We start from the raw sequence: 26,373 nt of genomic DNA on the forward strand, positions 1-26,373 counted from the left end.
GCCCATGGACATCTTCAACACCGGAGGTTTGCTGCGTTGCCGACCTTTAAGAAATGTGTTCGCTCTTTTCTTGAAGGTTTCCAAGTGCACAGAGCTGTTATACGAGGCAGAAAACGCCTTAAAAATAGCGCTGTTGTGGATTTTCAGACATCTAAGTAGTGTGGTGTGGTAGTGCGATGTCCGAAGGTGAAATTCAGCAGCCAGGATTAATCCAAACAATTGATCAGAACATTCACCGTGAAAAATGAGCATTATTATTTAACAGAAATATTGATACACGAAATACCAGTCACTTAAGATCCCTTCACATTGTACACATTAATCAATTAAGAAACCCACAAATATTTACATACGAAAACGCGCATTAATCATTCCATAATACAGTGACGTATGTAATGGATTTATTTTTATGCTCAATTAATATCATCGTGTATTGAGAAAGTGTGTTAATTGAAATGTTATTTATTTCAGTTGACCTTTGCGTTTCAATAATAAGGCAGTCGAGATGACCCAGTGGCTTAAACACGTGAATTTATTCGAAGATTTAAAGCAGGCACCATTGATTTTACACGGCAATGAAGGAAAACATCGTGAACTGCAGGTGTCGAAATCAATTCTGTCTAAGATCAACTCGAATTAGAGCAGTGTCGTGACATAATTTTTATCAAATTTCAAGTGTGTGTGTAAATTTTTAGCTCCTTCAGTTGTGTGTTTTAACTTTTTTAAATATATATCACTTGCCGAAGATATGAAAATCCTACTCTACTATGAAGTACTAGTATCTATGATGCTTAGTAGGTACTTGCAGGAACAATCAACTTTTTTTTTAAAGACTATAATGTGAAAGAGGTTTTATATATTTATTATTATATATTCTTTTTGATGTGTAAAATTTTTCCTCACACTATTCCGTGGGATTGATTTCGTGAAAAGGGACGGAAGTATTTAAAAACGCGCACTTCCAGAGTAGTTCGTCAGATGGTACCAAACCATTTTCCGAGAGGATATAATCTTAGTATCGCTTATTACTATGATGAGATAACAAATATTTACATCCGACTACTTGTAAGTCTCGCTCGTTTTGTGGTTATGAGTTAATTACTTTATGATTTATGAAGAAATGTAATTTAAAACTTGAATACTTGGCTCATGCCCTCTATGAATCATTAAACTTATAAAGTCGAATTAAATTTAAACTTCTAAATATTGAACATTATAATATTAAGTTTATAATAATTATTACATTAGAGACGGATATGTTCCTAAACTAAAAAGCAACCGCAAAAGGAAACCTTCGGAAATTTGCATACTGATAACTGCATAAAATTAGCGCCTGAAGGTTGTTTCGATAAGACGTGATTGATCGTAATTTATTTTAGTGTGTAAAGAGGTTTATGGTTGAAGATTTATGGAAAGATAACAAATATACACTATTTCCGAACATGTTAACATCTTGAGTATACCACGTCTCCGTGTCGTGACACAAACGACTTTACGAGAAATCCAAAATGTTATGCTATACTGAAATTTCATTTCCCGTAGGATTGATAAGAATAGAACTTCCCCATATGTTACCGTGGGTATTGAGAGGACGGGCAGCAGCGTCCGTTACGCATTAAAACTTCAGCCTCTATTGCTCTCACCATGACGCCTATCAGAGCGGCGTGTGTGGACGATATCCGCCACCAAGAACCAGGAACTTCAGTGCACCTTAGGAGAAGGCTATAGCTTAGTCTGTAGCATATCGCAATTACTGATAATTATGATGCCATTCGTAACAAAATCAAAATGTTTATTCAATAAAGTTGAATCCCACCGTAAGTTATAGATTTCGTACAAGTTTTTTTTTTTTTTTAATAAATTAGGTATGCGGGCAAATGAGCCACACGTGTGTGGCCACCACCGCCAATATACATTGATACTGTAGGAAATATTAGTCATTCCTTACAATGCCGATGCCACCAACCTTGATAACTAAGATGTTATGTCCTTCGTAGTATGTATCCATGTAGTTACACTTTCTCACCATCCCTTCAAACCGAAACAACATTATTACGTTAAACTATTCGTGAATTACCAACCATTTTTTAACAAAATCCTATTTTCTTTCATCTATTGTTTTTGTCTGTTACCGGTTTACTCATAGAAAGAAATTACCCCTTTGTAAGGACACAATACCTCCATAGTTGGTTAAGTCGCATAGTCAATGGGCATACCACATCCGGTGGTATCTAACCGACTTCAAACCTGATTCAATTATTGCAATGAAAAAAATAATCCTTTATGTTGCCATGTACTAAAATGATTAAATTATAATATTTTATTATATGTGTGTTTAAATTTTTAGCTGAAACTTTTGGTTGGAGTTTTATCTACACAAATACATAAATTTCTAATTCCTAAGTCTTATGACAAGAACAAGTCTGCCTCCATCCGCAACAGATATTCAACTGCAAAGATATCATAGTCAGAGTAAAAGTTAAAAATCTTTATCCAATATAGAAGTATTACAGTTACGTTCATTGTCAAAAATCCACCACCGGTTCGGAAACAAAAACCTCGGAAGAAGAATCTGCAAAATAGACACGAACGATTTTTCATCTTGAATTTAATAATAGTAAATTAAGTAACTATTTTTTTAAATAGCCGGGATGTTATCGTTACATTCCCATAGTGCATACAATAAGTTTGCCGGTAGACAAACTATTTGAATCACTGATACAGATTTGAATGATACATAAAAACTTTCCTCATGAATCAATCCATCTGTTGGAAAAAATCCGTTTTGGGTGTATCGCGTTCAAAAACGGAACGACAGACGCGTGGGACACTGTTTTATAATGTCTAGTGAAAGTAAATTTATATTATGTATGAAAATTAACGAATCATAATCGAAAATACTAAAAACTGACACTTTATATTCGAAGTTCGCTCTAACTTCGCAGCCGCAACAACTTACGGACTGGTGTGTCAGTATTTTATTAATAACGTTTTATTCTTATCACATCCTCAATATTTAATTGTAATTCGTCTCGAAAACAATAAGATTAATGGAATTTATTGCCGCGTGTTATTGAGAAACGGTGACGAATATAGGTCATTTAAATTTAGATTAAATTCAGACGATACATAACGCACACTGTAATCATTGTCACGACTAATTAAAGTTAACGTAAATATATATTAAAATAACAAAAGTGTGTTTGGAGTTGTTTGTCCGTAAAATGTTATTTTAAATATTACTAAAGTAAAAGTAAACTAAATAATCTCCCCACCGAGATGATTTATAAACACATATTAAGTACATGAAAATTAAGTGCTTAACTCTGAGCATTGAATGCTCAGTTATAATTCACACGTTCTAACCACTGGACCAGCTCGTTTCGAAAGATAAAATAGTTAGTCATTCCTTTGAAAACTACTTGATCGTTTCATAAAATTAATTAGGTCATGTTTATGACTTTAACTACACTTTGATTAATTGTTTTAAAATAGAACGTTTAGAATAGTGCTTCCTAAACTCAACACTACATATTATAAAACAAAGTCCGCCGCTTCGTATGTCCGTTCATCTGTTTAAAGGCAATAAACTCAATAACTACCGAACGAATTTTCATAAATTTCACCAATGGAAGAAGTAATTAATGGAATTTTAGATGATTCATTAAAGTTTTGCTTAAAATGTCTGAAATGCAACGATGATCGTTGTCGGAAAGAAACATTCCGACCGAGAGCTTAAGAAACTTACACCGCGTATACCTATAGAGGTATGAAGGTATATTAATATCAAAGATTTATGCAGAACCTTATTATCCGTGCAAGTCGGAACTACCGTATGTATGTATATGCGGCTTCGACGCTACTGATTTAAAACTTGAGACGATTCTACCACCTATAGTTTATTCCAATCGAAGAAGATATACAAACCTTTGATACACGTATGCCACGCAATTTGTTAATATCTCAACTATATTTGTCAGTTTTGTTGACGTTAAAACACATTTTTTTCTCAAATCCATGAAGAATATCACCGATTATTCACTCGACCAATAATATCGTATCAGTTTGATGTCAAATGTTGTGCATCTGGATTTTGTCCTCTTGCGGTTGAAATAGAGTACAGATATATTCAGATATATCAGGTCGTCCAGACCCTTTTCTTTTTCAGGAAAGCGTAGAGGTACAAATAAGGTATAAATAATCTCTAATTCTACGTAATCAAAAGATATGGTCATATATGTCCCATTCCCCATACATTCGCAAAAGGAGTCAAATCCTACATATAGGGTACTTCCCGTTGAACTAAAATCAAATTATTAAATTAGAAGAACCAATGAAACTGTTACATCAAGTCAAATGTCAAGTCTACATATTAAAATAAACTGGGAAATCATTAAGTATTGTACGGATCCCTCAGTGCGCGAATCCGTCTCGTATTTACCTAGTTTATGGTTCGTATATTCTAGTGTCTCGGTTTTTATAAATATAGTATTATGTCTGGTCTCCTTAATATCCCCAGATTAAGTCGAAATCAAATAAGTTACAAACACGGAAGCCGTTAGATTTCTAGAGTTCCTGGAAATAACCCGTGAATCACACAAACAAAAGCAGGTGTGTGCATTACGTTTATTGAGTGGTGCAATTCGAATAACGGTTAAGTAGTATCTCTGAAACACCCGAACCATAAAATGGTTATTTCTGAAATCGACTGCTGCGCCGACCACTATGTCTACATATAATGTAGTTAATTGTTTTTTTTCACTTACCTTTTAAGGTATTATTTTAAATTATAAGCTTTTTATCTAAGATGTTAACAATATAAAGTGTAAACGACTAGAACTCGATTGAGTGTCGTTATATCTATATATAATAAAATAAAACAATTCAATCATTTGTACCAGCCTAATTTTTGCATAGCTAATCATCGTCGAGTAGCCATTCACGAAAATCACCTTGCCATACTTTTCCGACAGTTTACTATGGCCGCCATACCACTGCAAAGGAGTAATTTTTTTTTTTCGCCAAACGATTTGTACCAGTATTGCATTTGAATATTTGGAAAGTATTTGGCAAAATGTGACCGTTATTATTTTTCCCATACTTCTAGTAGGGGGAAAAATTGCTGCCATACTTGAAATATTTATTTATTTGACACGTTTTAAAAATACGTAAAATCATTTTCTACAACATGGCAGCATTGTATTCTCGTCATTTGGATGCAATTGTACGTAAAAACACTCCCTCCACTCCACCACGAAAACCCACTACAACGTTGTCATGGGGGACTTCAACGCTAAAGTGGGAGTACAGAATTGTAGCGAATTGGTAGTAGGACCCCATGGATTTGGAAGCAGAAATCATAGGGGGCAAATGCTTGTCAACTTCCTCGAACGGGGGGGGCTCTTCTTGATGAACTCCTTCTTCAAGAAGCAGCCCCAAAGGAAGTGGACGTGGCAAAGCCCCGACACTATGACCAAAAATGAGATCGATTTCATCATGACGGACAAAAGGCACATATTCAGAGAGGTCTCAGTGATCAACAGGTTCAATACCGGTAGTGATCACCGACTTGTCCGAGGCTCTCTAAATATCAATTTTAAGGCCGAACGCGTCCGTCTGATGAAGTCTACACTCCGACCATCCCTGCTCCAAACCATTGCGGGATCTGAAATGTTCCAGTCAAATCTGGAGAACCGATTCGCTGCCGTGAAAACCACAACAGACGTAAACCAGAACCTCAAAAATGTAGTGAGAATTCTCAGGGAAGAAGGCACGAGATTTTGTAGCATGCAGCGTAAGGGCAGAAAGTCCAAACTTTCAGAAGAGACTTTAGGGCTAATGAAGAAACGACGTGAAAACCCACCTGTCACTTCGTCCGAGAAACGGCAACTAAACCAAGAAATCAGCAAGCGCGTACGACACGACCTCCGGTGCTCCAATACTCTTACGATTGAAAGAGCCATCGAGCAGAATCGGGGGTCTAAGGTGTTCGTACAATCTCTTGGAAGAAGCCACCTGACTAAGTTGACCACAGCAAGTGGAGAAGTCGTTTCTTCCAAGCCGGCAGTTCTTTCGGAAGTAGAGGACTTCTACGGCTGGTTATACGCATCGCATGCATCTCGACCTGATCCCGAAAATGAGGATCCTAGAGCTACATTAACACGCCATTTCACCGAAGACCTGCCAGAAGTCAGTATTGGCGAAATCGAGATTGCTCTTAAACAGCTTAAAAATGGAAAAGCCTCTGGAGAGGACGGCGTTACAACAGAGCTATTGAAAGCAGGAGGTAAACCCGTACTGAGGGAGCTCCAGAAGCTTTATAACTCTGTCCTCTTCGAAGGGAGAACTCCGGAGGCGTGGAGCTCCTGCTCCACGCCTCCGGAGTGTGGTCGTCCTGTTCTTCAAAAAGGGAGACAAGACCCTGCTGAAGAACTATCGACCCATATCCCTAATGAGGCACATCTATAAGCTGTTTTCAAGAGTGATCACGAACCGTCTTGCGCGAAGATTCGACGAATTCCAACCCCCGGAACAGGCCAGATTTCAGAGCGGATACAGCACCATAGACCACATCCACACAGTGCGGCAGATTATAAAGAAGTCCCATGAGTGTAATCGGCCCCTGTGTCTTGCATTCGTGGACTAAGAGAAGGCCTTTGACTCGGTTGAAATCTGGGCTGTTCTGGAGTCCCTGCAGCGTTGCCAAGTTGATTGACATCCAAGTGATGAGATGTCTCTACAAGGCCGCCACCATGTCCGTCCAAGTACAGAGTCGGCAAACGAATCCCATACCATTGCATCGAGGAGTGAGACAAGGGGACGTTATTTCCCCCAAATTGTTCACTAATGCAATGGAGGACATGTTCAAGACGCTGAACTGGAAAGGGCGTGGCATCAACATCAATGGCGAGTACATCTCTCACTTGAGATGCGCAGACGACATCGTCATCATGGCAGAAACGCTGCAGGACCTACAACAGATGCTGAATGAGCTGGCTGATTCTTCTATGCGCATCGGCCTACGGATGAACTTGGATAAAACCAAGGTCATGTTCAAGGAACATGTTCTACTGGAACCGATTGCGATATACGGTACCGTCCTCAAAGTTGTTCAAAAATATGTCTACCTCGGGCAGATATTGCGATTAGGTAAAAGCAACTTTGAGGATGAGTTGAATAGAAGAATTCAGCTAGGTTGGGCAGCATTTGGGAAGTTACGACGAATCTTCACATCGTCGATCCCACAGTGCCTTAAGACGAAAGTCTTCAACCAGTGCGTCCTACCCGTCATGACATACGGAGCCGAAACGTATACACTCACGACAAAGCTGGTCCACCGGGTTAAAGTCGCTCAGCGTGCTATGGAAAGGGCTATGCTCGGAGTATCTCTGAGGGATCGCATCAGAAATGAGGTGATCCGTCAGAGAACCAAGGTCATCGACATAGCCCACCGGATTAGTAAGCTGAAGTGGTAGTGGGCTGGCCATATTTGTCGTAGAACCGATAACCGTTGGGGAAAACGTGTTCTAGAGTGGAGACCGCGTCTCGGCAAACGTAGTGTAGGACGTCCTCAGGCACGGTGGAGTGACGATTTGCGCAAGACGGCTGGCAGGAGCTGGATGCGAGTTGCCGAAGAAAGACCACAGTGGCGTGCATTTGGAGAGGCCTATGTCCAGCAGTGGACGAATGCGGGCTGATGTGTGTGTGTGTGTGTACGTAAAAAAAAAATATTACAGATTGTAAGCATGAGGCGGATGACTGTCGGACTTGAGCTAAAACGAGAAAAAGAAAAAAAAATTGACGGCTTGTACCAGTATGGCTTTTGGATTTTTGGAAAATATACGATGCAATGTGACCATTATTATATTTGCCTTCCTTGTTGTAGAGGGAAAAAGTGGCGCCATACTTAAAAAACCTGATTTTTCGACACGTTTTCAAGGTACAAGACATAAAATCATTTGTTACAGTATGGCATAATTGTATTCGGTTCATTTGGATAAAATTCAACCTTAAACAACTTACCCCATACTATAACTATGGGGTGGAAGACTGTCACACTCGAGCACGATAATAAAAAAAAAATTGGAACGAATTGTAACAATATGGCATTTTAAATCATTTCCAAACTTGAAAATAACAACTATGCTTTGGGAAAATTATACCGTACTTATGGTGAAGTGCCAAAGTGGTGCCATACTCGAAAAAATAAAATACAAGAATAAAATAAGAATATTATACGACATAACATCTGCTTATAAGACAAGATTGCCGCCACCTAGGTGTTTGAAACTTTGTATTTATATTCGTTAAAACTCAAACTTACAGGAAAAAATAATGCCATACTGGTACAAATCGTTCGAATTACGAATAAAATCTTAGGATTTTGAAAAAATATTGGTCACATTCGCTACCTCATACAGGTATTTACAAGCATTATCAGACTTCTATTTATGATCATAAAGGGAACTGTTAAAAAAAGTTTCAGGGAGTTACAAATCGTTTGGCCCAAAAAAAAAACTTCCTTTGCCGTGGTATGGTGGCCATTGGGAACTGTCGGAAAAGTATGGCAAGGTGATTTTCGTGAATGGCTACTCGACGATGATTAGCTATGCAAAAATTAGCCTGGTACAAATGGTTGAATTGTTTTATTTAAATTAATGTATTCGCGTCGGTATGGCGGGCTGTAAGGCACACCCGAGAAGTATGGCATTACGCTACCGCCTACTTCTTTTTTTTCGACTATCTGAAAATACAAGCATTTTTGTGGAACAAATCGTTTGACACTCGTTATTTATCCGACGCGTTCGATTAACGCCCACGCGATTAGGCCGCCGGTGCGAGCACTATTGCCATCATTTTCCTTTTTGCCTTTACGTAATTAGACCCCTGAAAAACCGCCATACTGGTACAAATGACCTAGTACTTTGTATCATCATCTCCCGGTCTATTAGCAATGTTTACACTCCCGTGATTTGAAGAACATAAAGCTGTCAGTTCTGTGCTTGAACTACTCGCGGTAGTGTCGAATTTAATATGAATAACAATCGCGTCCCACCTATTGTATGTTGATGGAACTATACACAGAACCCTTACAAAATACCTTCAACCTCGTCATTACCTCGGGAACTCCATATCTCTTGGGATTGGTGTAATAGACGCAACTTTTCGGACATATATATCCAAATTATCAAGACTGACCGAAACCTTGAACCTGAAGGTTACGGCAATTCAATGAGAACCTACCAAAATGTACAAAATTATAACAAAATTTTAAAGTTATAAATTGTATAAAATTCAATGAAGCTAAATAAATTGAATCGAATCAGCACAAATTAATATACAACAAATCATTTGAAATCACATCGATATAAATCTAATTAACAAACATGCTGTCTATCGTAAAAGTTTTGGTTCAAATAAAAAAGAATTTTATGAAGTTTATTGGTCGAATTTCAATTCGACCAATAAACTTCATAAAATTCTTCACCTTTAGTTGAAAAATATTCTATATATCTAAGTCTCAATTCCAAGTCCTATACTTAAGGATAGCAAGCGTTGTTTTCGTCGCGATATCATTGACGTTATGACGTCAGAATCGAGTCATAGCGTGACGTAATTATGTTTGCTTTGATCTTGAAATAGCTTTGAATATTCTACGCCCGTACGATTATGAGATTATGTCTAATAAATTCAAACCGCTTACGGTTTTTTATTAGGGTTCCTTCATCAAAGAACTCTTATTATTTAATCGTGTCGTTTTCAATATCACAGTCCCATGCATTCGCTTTTGTATTATGTAACACAAAGTATTTTTTTGATATTTCGAAATATTAGGAATTTTTTTTCTTTGAAATTCTGTTTTAATCGTTCTTTTCTCTAAAAAAGTAGTAATAAAAATGACATCAGTATTTCCTTGTTCGTATTCATTACTTGGTAGCAGAGTAGTAGCTTAGCATCACGCAGTATTTTTATGTAGTTTTAATGGTTAATGAGGTAGTTTAATTAGAGACACTAGACATAATTTCTTAGTTCTAAAGGTTTGGTATTGCACTGACGATGTAATGATTAACATTTTAGGTATAATTAGTGGCAATCATTGGCCTTAACGACTACCTAGCATGAATGAAAAAGAAAACGTAGTTTAGGAGTTAGAATAAAATAATTTTTAATTTGTAAACACACCATTACAAGGAATACAAGAATAAATACAAAATAAAAACGAAACCAACATTTTCTCAAACTTATAATATATATAAAGATACACAAAGATTTATCTACAATGATACAAAATATATATTTTATTATTTTATGTCATTCGCCCTACGGAACCAAGTGACTTGCTGCGTGGTTTAACTTAGCGAAATTATTTTACAAATGCGTCAGATATCAACCGACAATAATGCATACAAATCTATGTTACATTGAAAGTATTTTGTGTTTTGAGTTTTCATACGATTTTTCCTCATTATTCTTCAAAATAAAAATAAATTTTATATTTAAACTTTGTTTTATTTAATACATCGTGTATTATATATTATACGAACACAACATTGTGGAATATATATTAAGGGGTGGGTAAGCTCGAAATGAAACGAAGACAATTATCTGTTCTTGGTCAAGCGCGTCTGGGCAGACACTTACCTTACCTGAAGTTACTACCGATAGAACAGAATATAAAACGTATGAAAATTAAAGAAAATCATAGCATTTAAATCATATCTATAATAATATTATAAATACGAAAGTAACTCTGTCTGTCTGTTTCTCTTTCACGACCAAATCGCTCAACTGAATCTGATAAAATTTAGCATGAAGCAAGCTTGAACTCCAAAAAAAAAAACATAAGCTACTTTTTATGCCTGACGACCAACCACTAAAACGCAAGCGGAGCAACGTATGACAACTAGTATGAATATAAATATCTGTTTTTTTATGGTCATCGTCAATGTTTTACCGATTATGATATAAATATTGGTACAGATATTTTCATTTAGTAGTTTAATATACCGACTACTTTTTTGTAACTCGTGCTAAAGGCGCCGCAGAACATCAATCTATCAACCGTTCAACCGATTGTCATGGCCATTGGTATTAACATGTACGTATAAAAACACAAGACAACATCTGACGGTATTTGCTAATTATAATATAAGTCAATATAATTTACCTGTTGGTAGGTCTCGTGCGTTTTTAGGTACCACCTAAAATAGCAATAATTAAAAAATATAGATATTTATTAAAAAATCAACGATATCACTTCCTCTTTTTTCAATCGTGTGCTTAGAAAATTAATTAATAAATTTCATCTTATTATGTGTATTAGTTGAAACGACCTTCAATTGCAATATGTATCATCACTGCCCAGCCCACCAGCTGATGTCATTCCGTACAAAAACTTCAGAAGTTGTGTCACCTTGACTCACTTGTTAGCAGGTGCAATAATGCATCGTTGTTATGGAAACACACTACACACGATTTACATTTGAAGGATCTTTGAAATTTCATTTACCAATAAATGTTTTTTTTTAATGGCGTTCGGGGAAATTGCCCGCCTCATGCTGAATAGTCACCAAAAAATCAAAATCAAAATATACTTTATTCAAGTAGGCTTTTACAAGCACTTTTTACACACTATACTAAGTAAAGCTACCACCGGTTAGGAATGTAGATTCTACCGAGAAGAACCGGCAAGAAACTCAGTAGTTACCAACACAGAAGATTAACCTTACATCGCCAATGCGCCACCAACCTTACCTTACAGTTCTTACTAAGATGTTATGCTCTTTTACCAGTAGTTACCACACACCTTTTAAACTAGAACTTAAGAATACTAAGTATTGCAATTTGACGGTAGAATATACGATGAGTTGATGATATCTTTCCAGACATAAGACGGACGGACAACCTTCCCACCTAGAACCAGCGAGAAACTCAGTGGTGTCTATTCTATCAAGGGAAATACATAGTAACATTTCCATAAACAGTCCTGTATGGATATTAACGAATAATACAACGAATATGTGATGTGATGTACCTACTTAGACGAGCTTGCAAATACCTATACTAAAAGTAAGTAATATTATTTTTATTATATTAAAATATTTAATTCACTCAATGACCTTTTTATGACATTAAAAATATAAGACCACGAATGTTTGTAATGTATATTTTAACGAAGAATTCTGGGAAAAAGCTCCTTAATCTCCACTTTCCGCCAATCAAATTATTAAATTTATGCCCTACCAGAAAATTGACAAAATCTAACTCCACGTTTTTCTATCATCTATAATATAATCTTGAGTTAAGTAATGTGCCTTGTTTATTAATGTTTCCTAACAAAATATAAAGGTAAACATTATCATACAAACCTTGCCTTTGGAAGGATTCATTGACTCAAACTTGATGCTGCGATATCTTAACAATTAAGCAGTACATTTCTCAAACTAAAGCCATTTTGATTTGCGAAAAAAATATTTATGAACGATGCTGTTCTCAGAACTTTGTTGGTGAAATTATAAGGACATGAATATTTAAGTGGAGTAGTGCTGTATTATGATGATGATGTCGTCCGGACCGATTTTGGTCACGGCAATCAATATCAAGGAAGACCATGGCTGGTCGTGTACGTATAGCCAACTACAGGATAGTATATTGTGTGTGCGCAAAACATAGGTGCACTCTCTTTTCGTGACCCACGTGACATCAAATACGATAAGACCGGAAAGATTTCAGTTACAGGAACAACGGCTTACGTGCTATCCGAGGCAGTGTAGACACTTCTAACTTCCAGTCTTCGGTATGTTACCGAGATTTTTCGCAAAGTAAAACCAAATAACTTTTTATCGGTCCGACCTGGGGTTTGAAGCCAGAACTTCGAGGTATGTGCCTTATATTAAGCCACTAAACGAAGAGAGGCACTCAAAGTTATATTGTATTATAATAAAAGATATATCAATTAAGGACTGCGAGGAGTGTTTCATTTAGCTGAACAATAAGCAATTTGAATAGAACACGTTAAATTAAATTTGATTTTTCTCTATTCTTTTTTCGATTGACTATACGTATTATACGTTTATGGTACTTGGCCACAAAACTTACCCAAATGACTAACTTTACATGAATTCAACTTAAACGTACGAACGATGCCTGTGCGTATCCTAGTGGTAGGGCTTTGTGCAAGCCCGTCTGGGTATGTACCACCCACTCATCAGATATTCTACCGCCAAACAGCAGTACTCAGTATTGTTGTGTTCCGGCTTGAAGGGTGAGTGAGCCAGTGTAACTACAGGCACAAGGGACGTAACATCTTGGTTCCCAAGGTTGGTGGCGCATTGGTGATGTAAGGAATGGTTAATATTTCTTACAACGCCATTGTCTATGGGCGGTGGTGACCACTTACCATCGTGGCCCATTTGCTCGTCCGCCTTCCGATATCATAAAAAAAAAAGTTTTGAATTTTATTAAAGTGTTACAAATGTGAGCAGGAAGTAACATTATTTTTAGTATTTAAGATAAAATATGTAATAAAACGCCTTTTTAGATAACATAATTGCTACAGATTTGTCATTTAGTAGAACAAAAATGCATTGAAGTATATCCAACACACCGAGTAATTGCGATGTGTATCTATCTTTATAGCCTAGACTTGTTTCCTACACGTGTTTCATGATGAATCGATCACCCATCTCACTATGACTGCGCCAAACAAACAGTGTGTACTATTCTTGTTTGGCCATAAATAATTATTGTACAGCAAAATATATTTACAAAATCATAAATTGTTTATGGTCTTTGCTTTATTTACATATCTATTTGAATATGTTCGAGAAGCTGATATTAAGCTTAAGCTTATTATTTCATTACAATATCCATCAATAAATATTCAACTATTATATTATTTTATTATTTATTACTAGATTGCGCCTGCGACTTCGCCCCCGTGTAATGGGGTTTATTTATGTGGTGTTAGATACATATGATCTAATAAGATGTACACTACAATTAAAGAGATTATTTTTACCTTTGCATAATAAAATCATTGATAAAAAATGTATATATTACACATCACCATCATCATCATCCTCCGGCCCTTATCCCAATTTTACTTGGGGTCGGTGCAGCATGTCTTCTTCTTCCATACTTCTCTGTCGGACGTCATCTCACAAGTAACATTCTTTCTAACCATGTCGTCTTTCACACAATCCATCCATCGTTTCTTGGGTCGTCCCCTACCTCTATATCCATCCACATCCATTCTCAAAACCTTTATCACAACATGGTCTCCATTCCTCCGCATAACATGCCCATGCCAAGACAGCCGGTTTCCAGATAGCTTCTCGTAGCAGTTGTACAAAAATAAACAATTAAATTAATGAGAAGAATATCCCTAAAAATAATTGTCAATCAATTTGATAGTAAAGTTAGAAGACTTTGTTCAAAAATATGAGACAGTCACAGATAACTCATTATACAGACACTTATGTTTCTTAAGTCACTATAAGTATCACCCTCTTGGCACAAATGAAAGCTAAAACAAAAAATAAATATATAAGTATCCCACAATTAATCAACTTCCGACTGAAACATAGCCTCGCGCTACCGCGTTGTTTTAGTGTTAGACGATTTCATTCGACTGTAATGGTTGTAGGGATTCGTGCAAGTCTAAACAGCGCTAATCAGTATTGTCGTTTTGTAGGTTTGAAGAGTGTGGCAGTCTAATTACAGTCACCAGGGAACATCGTAGTTCCTATTGGTGTCGCGTTGGGGTTGTAAGGAATGGTTTATATTTCTAACGAACAGCCTAATTTCCAGTTATACTATAAATATTAAATTAAACCTTTCGTATATATCTTGGCAGGAAAGTGAAAATTGATAATAAATGTTATTTGGAATTTTACCCTTAGTTTAAAGTTAAGTTAGGTATTGTTATTTTATAATATATATTTATATATAAAAAAAAATTAAAGCACATGTCCAAAAAAAAATTATAAATAGGGTATAATACTCAATACAAGATTATATTAAAGATAAAAAGCGCGGACTCAGTATTTATTGATTTCTAGACAAGATATAAAAAACAAATCTACTTTACTAACATACTCTGTAATTAAAATAGTGGAAAAGAGTAACTATTGAGTTTCTTGCCGATTCTTCCGTATAAAATACTTTTCGAGCCGGTGGTAGCTTTATATTTAATTCATTCCAGTAACATGACAATTAAAAAGGGCTTTTATGAGCCTATTTAAATAAAGAACATTTTGAATTTTGATTTTAAAACATTATTGTATTATCTAAGCGTTACCAAAATTATACAGCCGGTTTCCTGATATTTTCAGTTTACAATTCTTGAAATAATAGATTACGTGATGTCTCTCGGTCACGGCCTGTCGCTTTCAGCTCCCAGTTTGTACAACCAAATAAATTACATTCTGAATATATTTTCGTAACTAATTTATCAATTGAAGTTTGTCCTTCTTAGCCGTATTACATTGCTAAAGGGGTCTCTCTTGGCAGAGCTTCAAACAAAATGTGGAACTAGTGATTAACATTCCAAAATCAGTTGAAATTTAATACATCCCATTAACACGTCGAGAAATGTATAGGCCTCGTTGGCTTAGCTCGTACAACTACAGATTCCGAGGTTCTATAGTCCGCTTCAAAATATTCTATATTCAAGTAGGTTCACGAAAGCATTTTTTGATGATTTAAATGTAAATCTACCGGCTTGGAAATTATATTCTACCAATGTTCGTATCGGACCTATCAAAGTATAAAGTTTATCCGTCGGGAAATTTTCCATAATGGCTTCTTTTCGGTCTATTCCATACATAACATATTCAGGGTTATGCATGGGTAAAACGAATATTAAAAAAATAAAACATCTTAAAATAATCTCGTTTTCTTGTCTCTGTTTTCAATATTTTCACAATATTGTTTTGTGTTTAAATATATTAAAGCTGATTGAAATAGCATTCTTACATTTATCTAAATATGACTTCTATACGTCTTTATGAAACTGAACTCATACTAAACAGCTGGAACGATATCGATATTTCTTTGTGTAAATAGGTCTCTGGATTAGATTGGACCCGTCAAGTGTAAAAGTAAATTAAATTATTTATTCTTGTGTCAACCGCACAAATTTCGGTAGCAATTAGTAACAAATCAAATAATAAAAATAAATGATTCTTCATTCAAGTAGGCTCTTATAAACATTTTTGCATCGTCATGTAACAGAATTAAATTAAATGTAAAGCTTCAAGCGGTTCGGTATGTTGCGAAGTTTTCTTTTATGTAACAGATAGGCGTATTTTTATGTAAGTAGTAACACCGTCCATATATATTGACGTTATTAGAAATATTGACCATTCCTTAGAGAACTAAGACGCCTAACTAAGGTGTCTTTAATAAATAAATATTGGACAACATCACATACATTACTCTGATCCCAAAGTAAGTAGCTAAAGCACTTGTGTTATGGAAATCAGAAGTAACGACGGTACCACATACACCCAGACCCAAGAAAACATAGAAAACTAATGAACTTTTTCTACATCGACTCGGCCGGGAATCGAACCCGGGACCTCGGAGTGGCGTATCCATGAAAACCGGTGTACACACTACTCGACCACGGAAGTCGTCGTAATGAAACTGGCTTAAAGACACTTTAAGCCGGATCACATAAATACTAAGTATTACTCGTTGGCTGTAAAATACCACCGAGAACCAACATGAAACATTCACATTTATATGTGCTGTATGGAAATGAACGATTATCCACGCTTATTTATCCATACTAATGTTATAAATGCCACAGTAACTGTCTGTCTGTTGCTCTTTCCCGAATAAAACACTGAACCGAATTTGATGTATTCTGACATGAAGCAAGTTTTGACTCCAAGGAAGGACGTCTATATGTTCTTTAATATTGTGTAATTAAATACTTATTATTTTTTATCTTTTAACATAAGATTAAGTTACAGGCAAAGTTAAAAAGTTTGAACAGATTATACAAAAAATATTTTACTACCTAAAACCAGATGTACATATATCCAAAAAGAAAAACGTTTTTTCATACTATTAATAAATTTATTACGATTATCACAAAATGCTTAACATATTACATACTTAAACAAATATAAAGCTAAAGCCTTCTCTTATATAGATACAGATACTTATAAAAGTCTAAGCTACCAGCGTAACTTGAAAGGTGTTCTGAAATAAGAGTTGCCAACTTCTCTTTAGTTGCATTGAAATCGTCACTATCTTCCAACGTTTCGCTTATATCTAGGTATGATTTCGCCACCCTGTCCTCTGAATTCTCCGCCACTACATACCTGTAAAATAAATATATATAGTACATAAGCAGCCCGTAAATGTCCCACTGCTGGGATAAAGGCCTCCTCTCCCTTTGAGGAGAAGGTTTGGAGCATATTCCACCACGCTGCTCCAATGCGGGTTGGCGGAATACACATGTGGCTGAATTTCGTTGAAATTAGACACATGCAGGTTTCCTCACGATGTTTTCCTTCACCGCCGAGCACGAGATGAATTATAAACAATATATAGTATATACTTGTTAATATTAGCCATCGGACAAAGTCCAAGAATACTACTCTGGAGGAGTAGGATAAGAAGCAATCTTATCTTGATTTCTATCTAAAAAATGTCAAGGTTGGTTAAAGGAAAAATATTTAGTATTAGCTTTGACGTGGATCTAAATCGAGATTCTATCGACTTTTATCTCGATTTAAACGTAAAGATAGTTCCAGTCGCAAAGGCGAACTAAAACAGACATCACAAAATTTTGCTACCAGCTCCAGCTGTCTGGCTATTTATCAACATTGAGTATTGCTGTCTTTCAGTGCACTTTTGTCGGAATTAACGCCTTAATCATTGTCTTGACACATTATGCAGGTCTTGATTATCTCATTATAATCTTATCTAAAAATAATCCTGTGCCACTGAAGCCTTTGCCACGTAATCCCACTTATCTCGTAAAAGATTTCGTGATGAAATTTATAATCCTAATTTGGTGTCACTTAGCGCCATTAAACGCCTAGTGCGATTACTTCTGCTGTAACAAGATCCGACTTTGTCACTAGGCATTAAAAATACCAATTTCTTATCTCCAACTTAAATATCAAATATACTAATTTAAATTAATTCGAAACAATTCGATGCGTTTCTGTATAAAATGTAAATGATTTTTGGGGTTGAAATAAACACTTATCATTGAATTGCTAATCCTATCATGCGTTATAACGTGAAATATAACTATTACGTATATCCATATAAGCTTATAATACCAAATATAAAACAAGGAGGAATATTAAATCGTTAAGTTTTAAGCACAATGCATCATAGAGATTGTATTACAATTACCCTTGAATTATAATGTACTCTGAATTTAAGAAAATTTTAAATTTATAAGTAGAGATTCATACATAGATCATAAGTGTGCATAAATACAAATTACTTTGTGTTTTCCGTAGCATTAACGGTCGCACTAAAACTTTCGTGAGTACCCAGCCACCATAAATAAACATTTATGTTTTACAATGTTGCGCTAATCGTTTAAAGATAAATTAAAAAAGTTTAAGGCAGCACCTAGTAAATTACACTATAAAGATTTGCCTAGATCTGCGTATTGCATTGCGTTATTGTTATCAAAAGTAATTTCAATATAAAGATATCGTTTTAACTGTCAAATTTTGTTGTCAAATTTTTGTCAAATTTTTCTTGTAATAAAAGAAGGAAAAAAATGTTAGTATAAATGAAATATCTAAAGCGGCAAGCTTTTTCCGAGCAAACCAATACATCACAATTTACTATTTAGTAAATATTAAATGAATATTTACTTAAATAAAAAAAATAAATTCAAAAATGTTTGTAAAAGCAAGTATATAAGTATAAATAACAATAATATCTAAACGAGATAATATTTTGTTAAAAATATGTGCACCATTTCAGCTTCGCTTTGATTTAAAATTAATTTGTAAGATTTTTCGGAAATATAAGGCGAAATTAAAATAAAATCTTGTAAAAAGTCAAAATCATAAGATCAATAATAAATATAACGAAGAAGAATTACCTTAAACACTGCTTCAAATACGTGTAATGATTTAAGAAGCAGAAACAAGGACCAAGTTGCGGAAACAGGGGAGTTCCTGGTACTTCACCATCGAAAACTTCGTTCTGACAATTCAACCCTCTATCGCAATGAACTTCCGGCGATGATTGTTCATCATTATACTTCCTTAGATAAAGTTTTCTTATTAACGTCGACGTCACCACTGGCATTTGTTTATTTATGTCAATCTCGTACGTCTGTTTGTTGTATACTTTATGGGACCTGTCGATTGCAACTCTTCTTTTGACATCGGTTAAGATAGATTCAAGGTCCAGTGCTGGAGAACTGTTTGTGATTTCAGCGCAAAGTGCTTGTATTAACCACGAACCGTAGAGCTCGTCTCTGAAAATTTTTTTGGATTATGAGAAAAGTTTTTGTTTTACAAAGTTTTGCCTTTGCTGATTATATTGAAGTGTTTACATTTTTAGTTGAAATGCTTGTTTATTTAATACTTGACTTGATTCCTGGGTTTTGATGGTGCTTAATTTAAATAACGAGAACATCGTGAGGAGAGCTCCATTTAGCGGATTTCGACCACATTTGTATCCACCAACCCATACCAATATTCCACACTATCTTTGTGAGGATAGAGGGCCTTTTTGATCAGCTAAGTTATATTAACAGAATATTTACGGAATGTTACAAAACTATGTTTACAATCTACAGGAAAACTACCATCTTTTCTTGATATAAAATAATCTATTTTTCTTCAAATTCCTAACGATTAATCTTACCTGTGAGAAGGGTTACCACTGTATGAGCTGTGAAGAATTAGCATATCAGATTCAATTGGTAATGTATAAGGCTCTTCATCTTTATCGATATCTTTGCTTATTTTTCCTACTCGTGCCACAACCATGCCTCGTATCGGTCTCGTCCCTCGACATGCCTGGAAATATTTATCCACTATAGGTAGATTTGGAAGATGAATAAAGCCAGCACTGCCAGGGCAGAATTGGCTTTGTTCATCTTCCAAATCAATCTATAAAGTTTGTCAAAATTAAGAATAGCAAATTCACGTATAATCCTGAAAAAACAGGAAACAACGATGCCACGAATCTAAATTTTATGGCGAATTGTAACTGACAAGACGTTTTTGTTGTTATAATAATAAATTAAATACTTATACCCTTTGTATGTAAGAACATGATACAAGAATATTACCTGAACTATTAGGAACTTCGGTTTGGTTAACAACGTGGGCTTGTCATGAGTTTTGAGATGGTTTATTATTTCACCTTCGCTGTATTGCATGTCCTTCGCCCTGAGCAGGCCTCCATATGTCCCGTGTGTAAGCACCGCTATTACAATACACCCATAATCTGTGAAGTCTCTCTCTGACACTGAAATAATTAAGAATTATTTGTAAGATGAGGATTTGTTAGACACAGTGGTTTGACCACTTAGGCGGAGGTTGCAGATAATTCGGGCAAATACAACTGAATTTTCAGGTGCAACAACATTGCGAGGAAATCTCGCACGTATAAAAAAAATATATAATTGATTGTAAACTAAATGATTCCTGTTTAAGCGTCCCACTGTTTTTTTATCATTATGTTTGAATTAAAATATTGTGTTATCAACATTTACGGAAAAATTGGTATATAACATTTGATCGTAGTTAAATTTAAATCTCAACCTTATGTAATAATAATAATTACGCATGTAATATTTTACTTTCATACGGTACTATATACTCTAATTAATTATTAGGATTACTTGGTAGGTTATTACTGTATACAATGGCATAGAAATATTAAGGATCCCTTACATCGCCGATGCGCCACGGACCCAGGGAACTAAGATGTGTGTGAGTGATGTGTGTGATGTCTTGTGCCTGTAGTAACATTGGCTCACTCACGCAATAATAGTAAGGATTGCTGGTATTACTGTTTATTAGTAGTATTTATAATTAGTAGCTATACAGGTTGGCTAGCACTAAGCATATAATCTGATATAAAATCGTTTAACATTGAAACAATAATAATTTGCATACCTACCAAATATATTTAACTAAATTTATAAATTTACTTTTAAGTAAAGAATATCGAATGTAAACATAAAAATTACAAATCTAATTTTGTTAGTAATATAAACTTAAACGTTTCGTATCATTATTCAATCAAATTCAAATAAAAACAAAAGGGATGATCCCCCCCCCCCTGATTCTGTCATATCAGAAAACAATTCATAACATCGTTTTATTATAATTTATCATGCCTTGGTTTATCTTATCGTCTTTTTATCGATAACGCGATGACTTCAAGGATATTTGAAATTTAGTACAAGAAAATCGTTTTTTTTTTTTTTGACAAAGGTCAATGGCCATTTGGATAATTGTCAAATACACACAAGTTTAATGCTGATATTGCTAAGGTGCCTCGTTTGTTCCGTTATTAAACTACGTAACTATATACATACTTCCGTTAAACAATCGGCGTTCATATATATTGAGTGACTCATATTAATATTATGTCTTATTCTGTTTAGAGGAGTAAATAAAGTAAAATCAACAACAAATTTGATTGTATAATTACCTTTGTTTTTAAGTTTTGCTTGTAGTATAACGTGAACGCGCCTTCGTATGTAATGGATCTAACAAAAGGCCTGGCACTAGAATGTATGATTATGAGTGTTTTCGACAGGTAACTTAAAAGAGAAATAACAAACTATATTATTCTACACCGAACACACGAATACAAACTCCTTACTTATGTATACAAATCTTTACTAATATTATAACTCTGTCTGTCTTTTGCTCTTTTACGGCCAAACCATTGAACCTAATGTAAATAAAATTGGTACGAAACAAGCTTGAACTCCAACAAAGTAAGCTACTTTTTATACCTACAAACTAACGAACAGTCAACAACACACGCAACTGCGAGCTTGTTCTATATATTTTAAAGTATATATCTATAGGTTTTCAAGGAACTACATTTGTTGTCTATAACTTTAATTCTCTTTCCATATCAGATGCTCGACTACAGCCGGAAACAACAACTTCACATTATTTCCTAAGCACTAATAAAATATATTTAATGAGTAATGCACTTATTTGATGACAAATAGAAACCGAGTTGTAAACAGGATATGTTAAAAAACTGCCACAGAAATACTTTAACTGTCATTATTATAGTTCACAGCTGTTTTATAAAAACGCATTTATGTGCGTTAGTTACAAGTGTTAAATGGTATCGCAGTAGACAAATATAAAAAATCATAATTATATTATATACAATTAATTTTATTAATTAGAATCTTATTTAAGGATGATAAAATCTTAAGAAATGCTCGGTGTAATTCTTTTTCTTCTATTGGCATATTCTACGAATATTTTTACGCGTCTTCTTATACCTTAGACCTTTTACAAAAAAAATTACGATAAAAGCTAGCAATAAAAAAAATCATATGGCGTGCATATGATCATTTTTGATGTATCTAAGAGCCGAGATGGCCCAGTGGCTAGAACGCGTGCATCTTAACCGATGATTTCGGGTTCAAACCCAGCAGGCACCACTGAAATTTCATGTCCTTAATTTGTGTTTATAATTCATCTCGTGCTCGGCGGTGAAGGAAAACATCGTGAGGAAACCTGCATGTGTCTAATTTCAACGAAATTCAGCCACATGTGTATTCCGCCAACCCGCATTGGAGCAGCGTGGTGGAATATGCTCCAAACCTTCTCCTCAAAGGGAGAGGAGGCCTTTATCCCAGCAGTGAGACATTTACGGGCTACTAATGCTAATGCTAATGATGTATCTAATGTGGTAACAGGAATGGTGGTTTTTAGGAAAAAGTTACTCTAACATTTTTTGACGACAATTGCAAGATCTACAATATTTATCTCATGTTATTTTAAGATAGCACTCTATGCGAATTATTGTAAATTCAAATGTCTATTTTGACCGAACTACTACGTATATAAGATAAATGAAACTTAGAAAAAAACAGACACAATATGTGCGGTGAAAGATATATAAATATATATATATATATATATTGTAAGAGAGGAAGAAGACAAAACTATTGGAGTGGGGAAGACTATCACTTTATTTTGTTTTAGTTTTGTCTGAGTGTGTTCGATTTGTAAATTTGTTTAAAAATATCACTGGTCAATCATCTGGTTCAATTTCTGGTGATATTTTATAAAATCTAAATATTATTTCTAGAAAAACCCGACCACGTAAAAGTTCACATAAGAAAGCAAACTATTTATTCTCATATAATTAATCATTACGTTTTCAGTATAAACGAACATAACCGGGGGATAACTGAAACTGTTTTTTTACCAATTAATAAGTTATTATGTTCCTTGTTCCTGTAGTTACACTGGCACACTCGCAATGATGCTTGGTGGTAGAATATATGATGAGTGGGCTGGCTTGCACAGAGCCCTACCACTGAGTACTACTACGCCTTTATGTTCACCCTTAAATATGATTATGATAAACCTTTGTCAAAGTTATATTTGTTCTTATATTAAATGGCTACATAGTATAAAACAAAGTCGCTTTCACTGTCTGTCTGTACATGTGTATGTTTAGATCTTTAAAATTAGGCAACGGATTATGAAGCAGTTTTTTTTAATAGATAGAGTGATTGAAGAGGAAGGTTAAAATAATTTTAGACTTTTCTATTGTGATACGACATTCCTTACATTGCAAACGCTGACTGAACCTTACGAGATACATCAAAATCATGTACAGTATTGTACTCAAAAAGATCCACAAAAATCTGTGATGGTGTATGTATATCTCTTAGGGATAACCCACAATAACCCACGATACATTTTTAATCCTTTACTTTTTACATTTGAGAAATAATGGCTGTTTTACGAAGCGATTTTAGCAATACAGCATTGGGTCTTTACAGCATATCATTTAAATGAATATTTTCGAAGATATTACAATTGTATTGTCTAATAACAAAAACTGTGAACCATTGCAGTATCATCATTGCACCCAGGGCGGGACGTTAGTTCATTATAAAAACAGTATTACATATTACGCAGTCAAACATAATAATTGTGTAATAACTAATATCATATCTTCGCCTTTACATTTTCGCTAACAATGTGTGTGAAAATATGACCAGTATACTTACATATTTTAAGTTCTTCCATTATTTGTAACTTCGTCAAATCTTTATGTACGTTGATTTCAAAGTTATATTCCGAGAAAGTTTTGCAAAGTGCTGAGACATCCTTTTCAGTTCCTAGCCGTGGATTGAATCCAACGATGTTTTCTTGATTGAATATCATCATATAGTGTTTCTGAAATGATTCAAGTCTGTACGTCGAATCAGTTTTGTTAAGAGCTCTTGTATTGTACAATGTCTTTTCAATTTCAGGGGTCGGCGTTCCGGGTTCACTTGTATTTTTATCATTACATTCAGCATCATCACCTGAATTTTCATCATTTATTTGCGGCAAAGATGACAATTCGCCATCGTGACTATCACGTGAATATATATACGCCATTAAATCTTCATTTTCCATTATAACGTTTTTTAATATTATTAACGTTGTCAAACACTACTTGCACTCGTAGAAATGATTAAAATTTATATCGATCTTTTTTATCTTATCGAAATGACGATGCAACATATTGTATACATATAAATATCAGCATCGAACGATTATTTCTAGTGTGTGACTCATATTCTTAATCCAACCGTTCAAGTGACTGCTTTTTTAGTAAACACAGACAAAGAGGCACAAGCCATACATAAACGCTGCTTAACCAAATCGCTGTATATGTTCATTTATTTCCTATCTTTATAATAAAATTTACTAATATTTCATTAGTTCTTTATTATTACATCACTCAAGAATATTTAAATGTCTATTCTTACCAAAATGATATTCATTATGATTTTACCATCGGGTGTAAAACACAATCAGAAATAATCACTTATTTACTATCGCCGATTCAACACGGAATTCCCCTTAGAGGACCACCACTTCCGGGCCTTGCGTAATGATCAGTTTTGATTCTTGTTTAGTTACTATGTAATCTATTTCCATATTTATTATTACTACAGAATCTTAGTCGGCATAACATCCATAACCCATAATCAAAGACAATGAGATTTAGTAATAGACAATTTTACTACATTTTACTAATATGATGTATTCCTAACAGGTCTGAGTAATCTCTGACTCTAAATGCGAGGAAATGCCTTTCAGGAGCCTCAGTAACTCTCAAAACAAATATATGAAGTATCTACATATTAATTGTGTGTAAGTATGACATCTATAGATTGGTGAGGCATTGCATGTAAAAAGTCAAGTCTTCCTGAAATTTATTGACAACTATTTATAAAAAAGTATATAGATATGTCATTTTGTAATTAATATAATATGTCAATAACATAGGCCTTGTCATCGTTTAGTATTCCAAGCATAATAATGTAATTTAATAAACATCTCAGAGTTTTATTTTTAATATGTTACTCTTAATGTACCTTCAGTTTTACCTAGCGGCCTAGCGCAGCGTGCCGCCTTACACTATGATAGATACGCCACTGCAATCGATCAAATGGTTCAGCAGTTACATGACAGCCTTATAAAAACAGATAGCAAAAACTCTTATACGATTTATTACTAAAAAAAATTACGGCATTGTATTATCTTTATATATAAATCTTCTGTATGTGTGTATATAACTGTACTCCTAAACTGCCGAAACTGTTTCGATGAATTTTTTGTGCGTATTTGAGTGGGTGGTTTAGATTGAAGACAATAGGCGGAGCTGCAATTTGAAAGTAAATATTTTTTTTACTTCATCTGGACGAGTCGGAGCGCTCTGACACTGGGTTTTATATAAAATTAAATGTTGATATATGTCAACATTTAATTTTATATAAAACCGCTTGACCGATCACAATGGAAGATTACACTAGGCACATGTGATTATAGGAGTACTTGTTGTATTTTGCTACTAGATGGCGCTATAACACATCACCTGTATAGGTACCCGCAATAACCAGAAAGTGTGGGCGCTATGATGCAATTGCTCACGGAGAGGAATGGTTTTCTAGAGAGAATAGTACAATATTTGCTCCAGATATGTCACGGAAGACAACTTCTATGCCATGAAAAATCATAGAAGGTCAATGAAATCTGCACTACCAACTTTAAACTTACCCTTTTTTATTTTCATTAGGACAACCAACAATAGATACAATATCACATCCAAAATAAAAAATAAAAAATTACATTTCAAAATCATCAAGGC

The 26,373-nt window shown here is 34.7% G+C and overlaps 1 protein-coding gene across 1 annotated transcript; it reads right to left on the reverse strand.

Annotated features, from left to right (window-relative positions):
• Window positions 1-17,072: 17,072 nt before the first annotated feature.
• Window positions 17,073-24,672, reverse strand: LOC125073319 (caspase-1-like). The gene is made up of 5 exons (XM_047684098.1): window positions 24,239-24,672; window positions 20,297-20,475; window positions 19,867-20,021; window positions 19,094-19,474; window positions 17,073-17,336 (listed from the first exon to the last, which is right to left on the reverse strand). The coding sequence occupies exons 1-5, from the start codon at window positions 24,630-24,632 to the stop codon at window positions 17,144-17,146; spliced, it is 1,302 nt and encodes a 433-aa protein (XP_047540054.1). The 5' UTR covers window positions 24,633-24,672; the 3' UTR covers window positions 17,073-17,143.
• Between the last annotated feature and the right edge of the window lie 1,701 nt (window positions 24,673-26,373).

Source organism: Vanessa atalanta, chromosome 24 (genome assembly GCF_905147765.1).
Source record: "Vanessa atalanta chromosome 24, ilVanAtal1.2, whole genome shotgun sequence".
NCBI classification, from domain to species: domain Eukaryota; kingdom Metazoa; phylum Arthropoda; class Insecta; order Lepidoptera; family Nymphalidae; genus Vanessa; species Vanessa atalanta.

Bases quoted from the DNA above. Each gene is read 5' to 3' on its own strand.
- LOC125073319 (XM_047684098.1), bottom strand. From the start codon at position 24,632: ATGGAAAATGAAGATTTAATGGCGTATATATATTCACGTGATAGTCAC. The intron at 20,476-24,238 runs GTAAGTATACTG...TAATTATTTCAG, and splicing joins AATGGAAGAACTTAAAATAT to TGTCAGAGAGAGACTTCACA. The intron at 19,475-19,866 runs GTAAGATTAATC...AAAAATTTTCAG, and splicing joins AGTGGTAACCCTTCTCACAG to AGACGAGCTCTACGGTTCGT.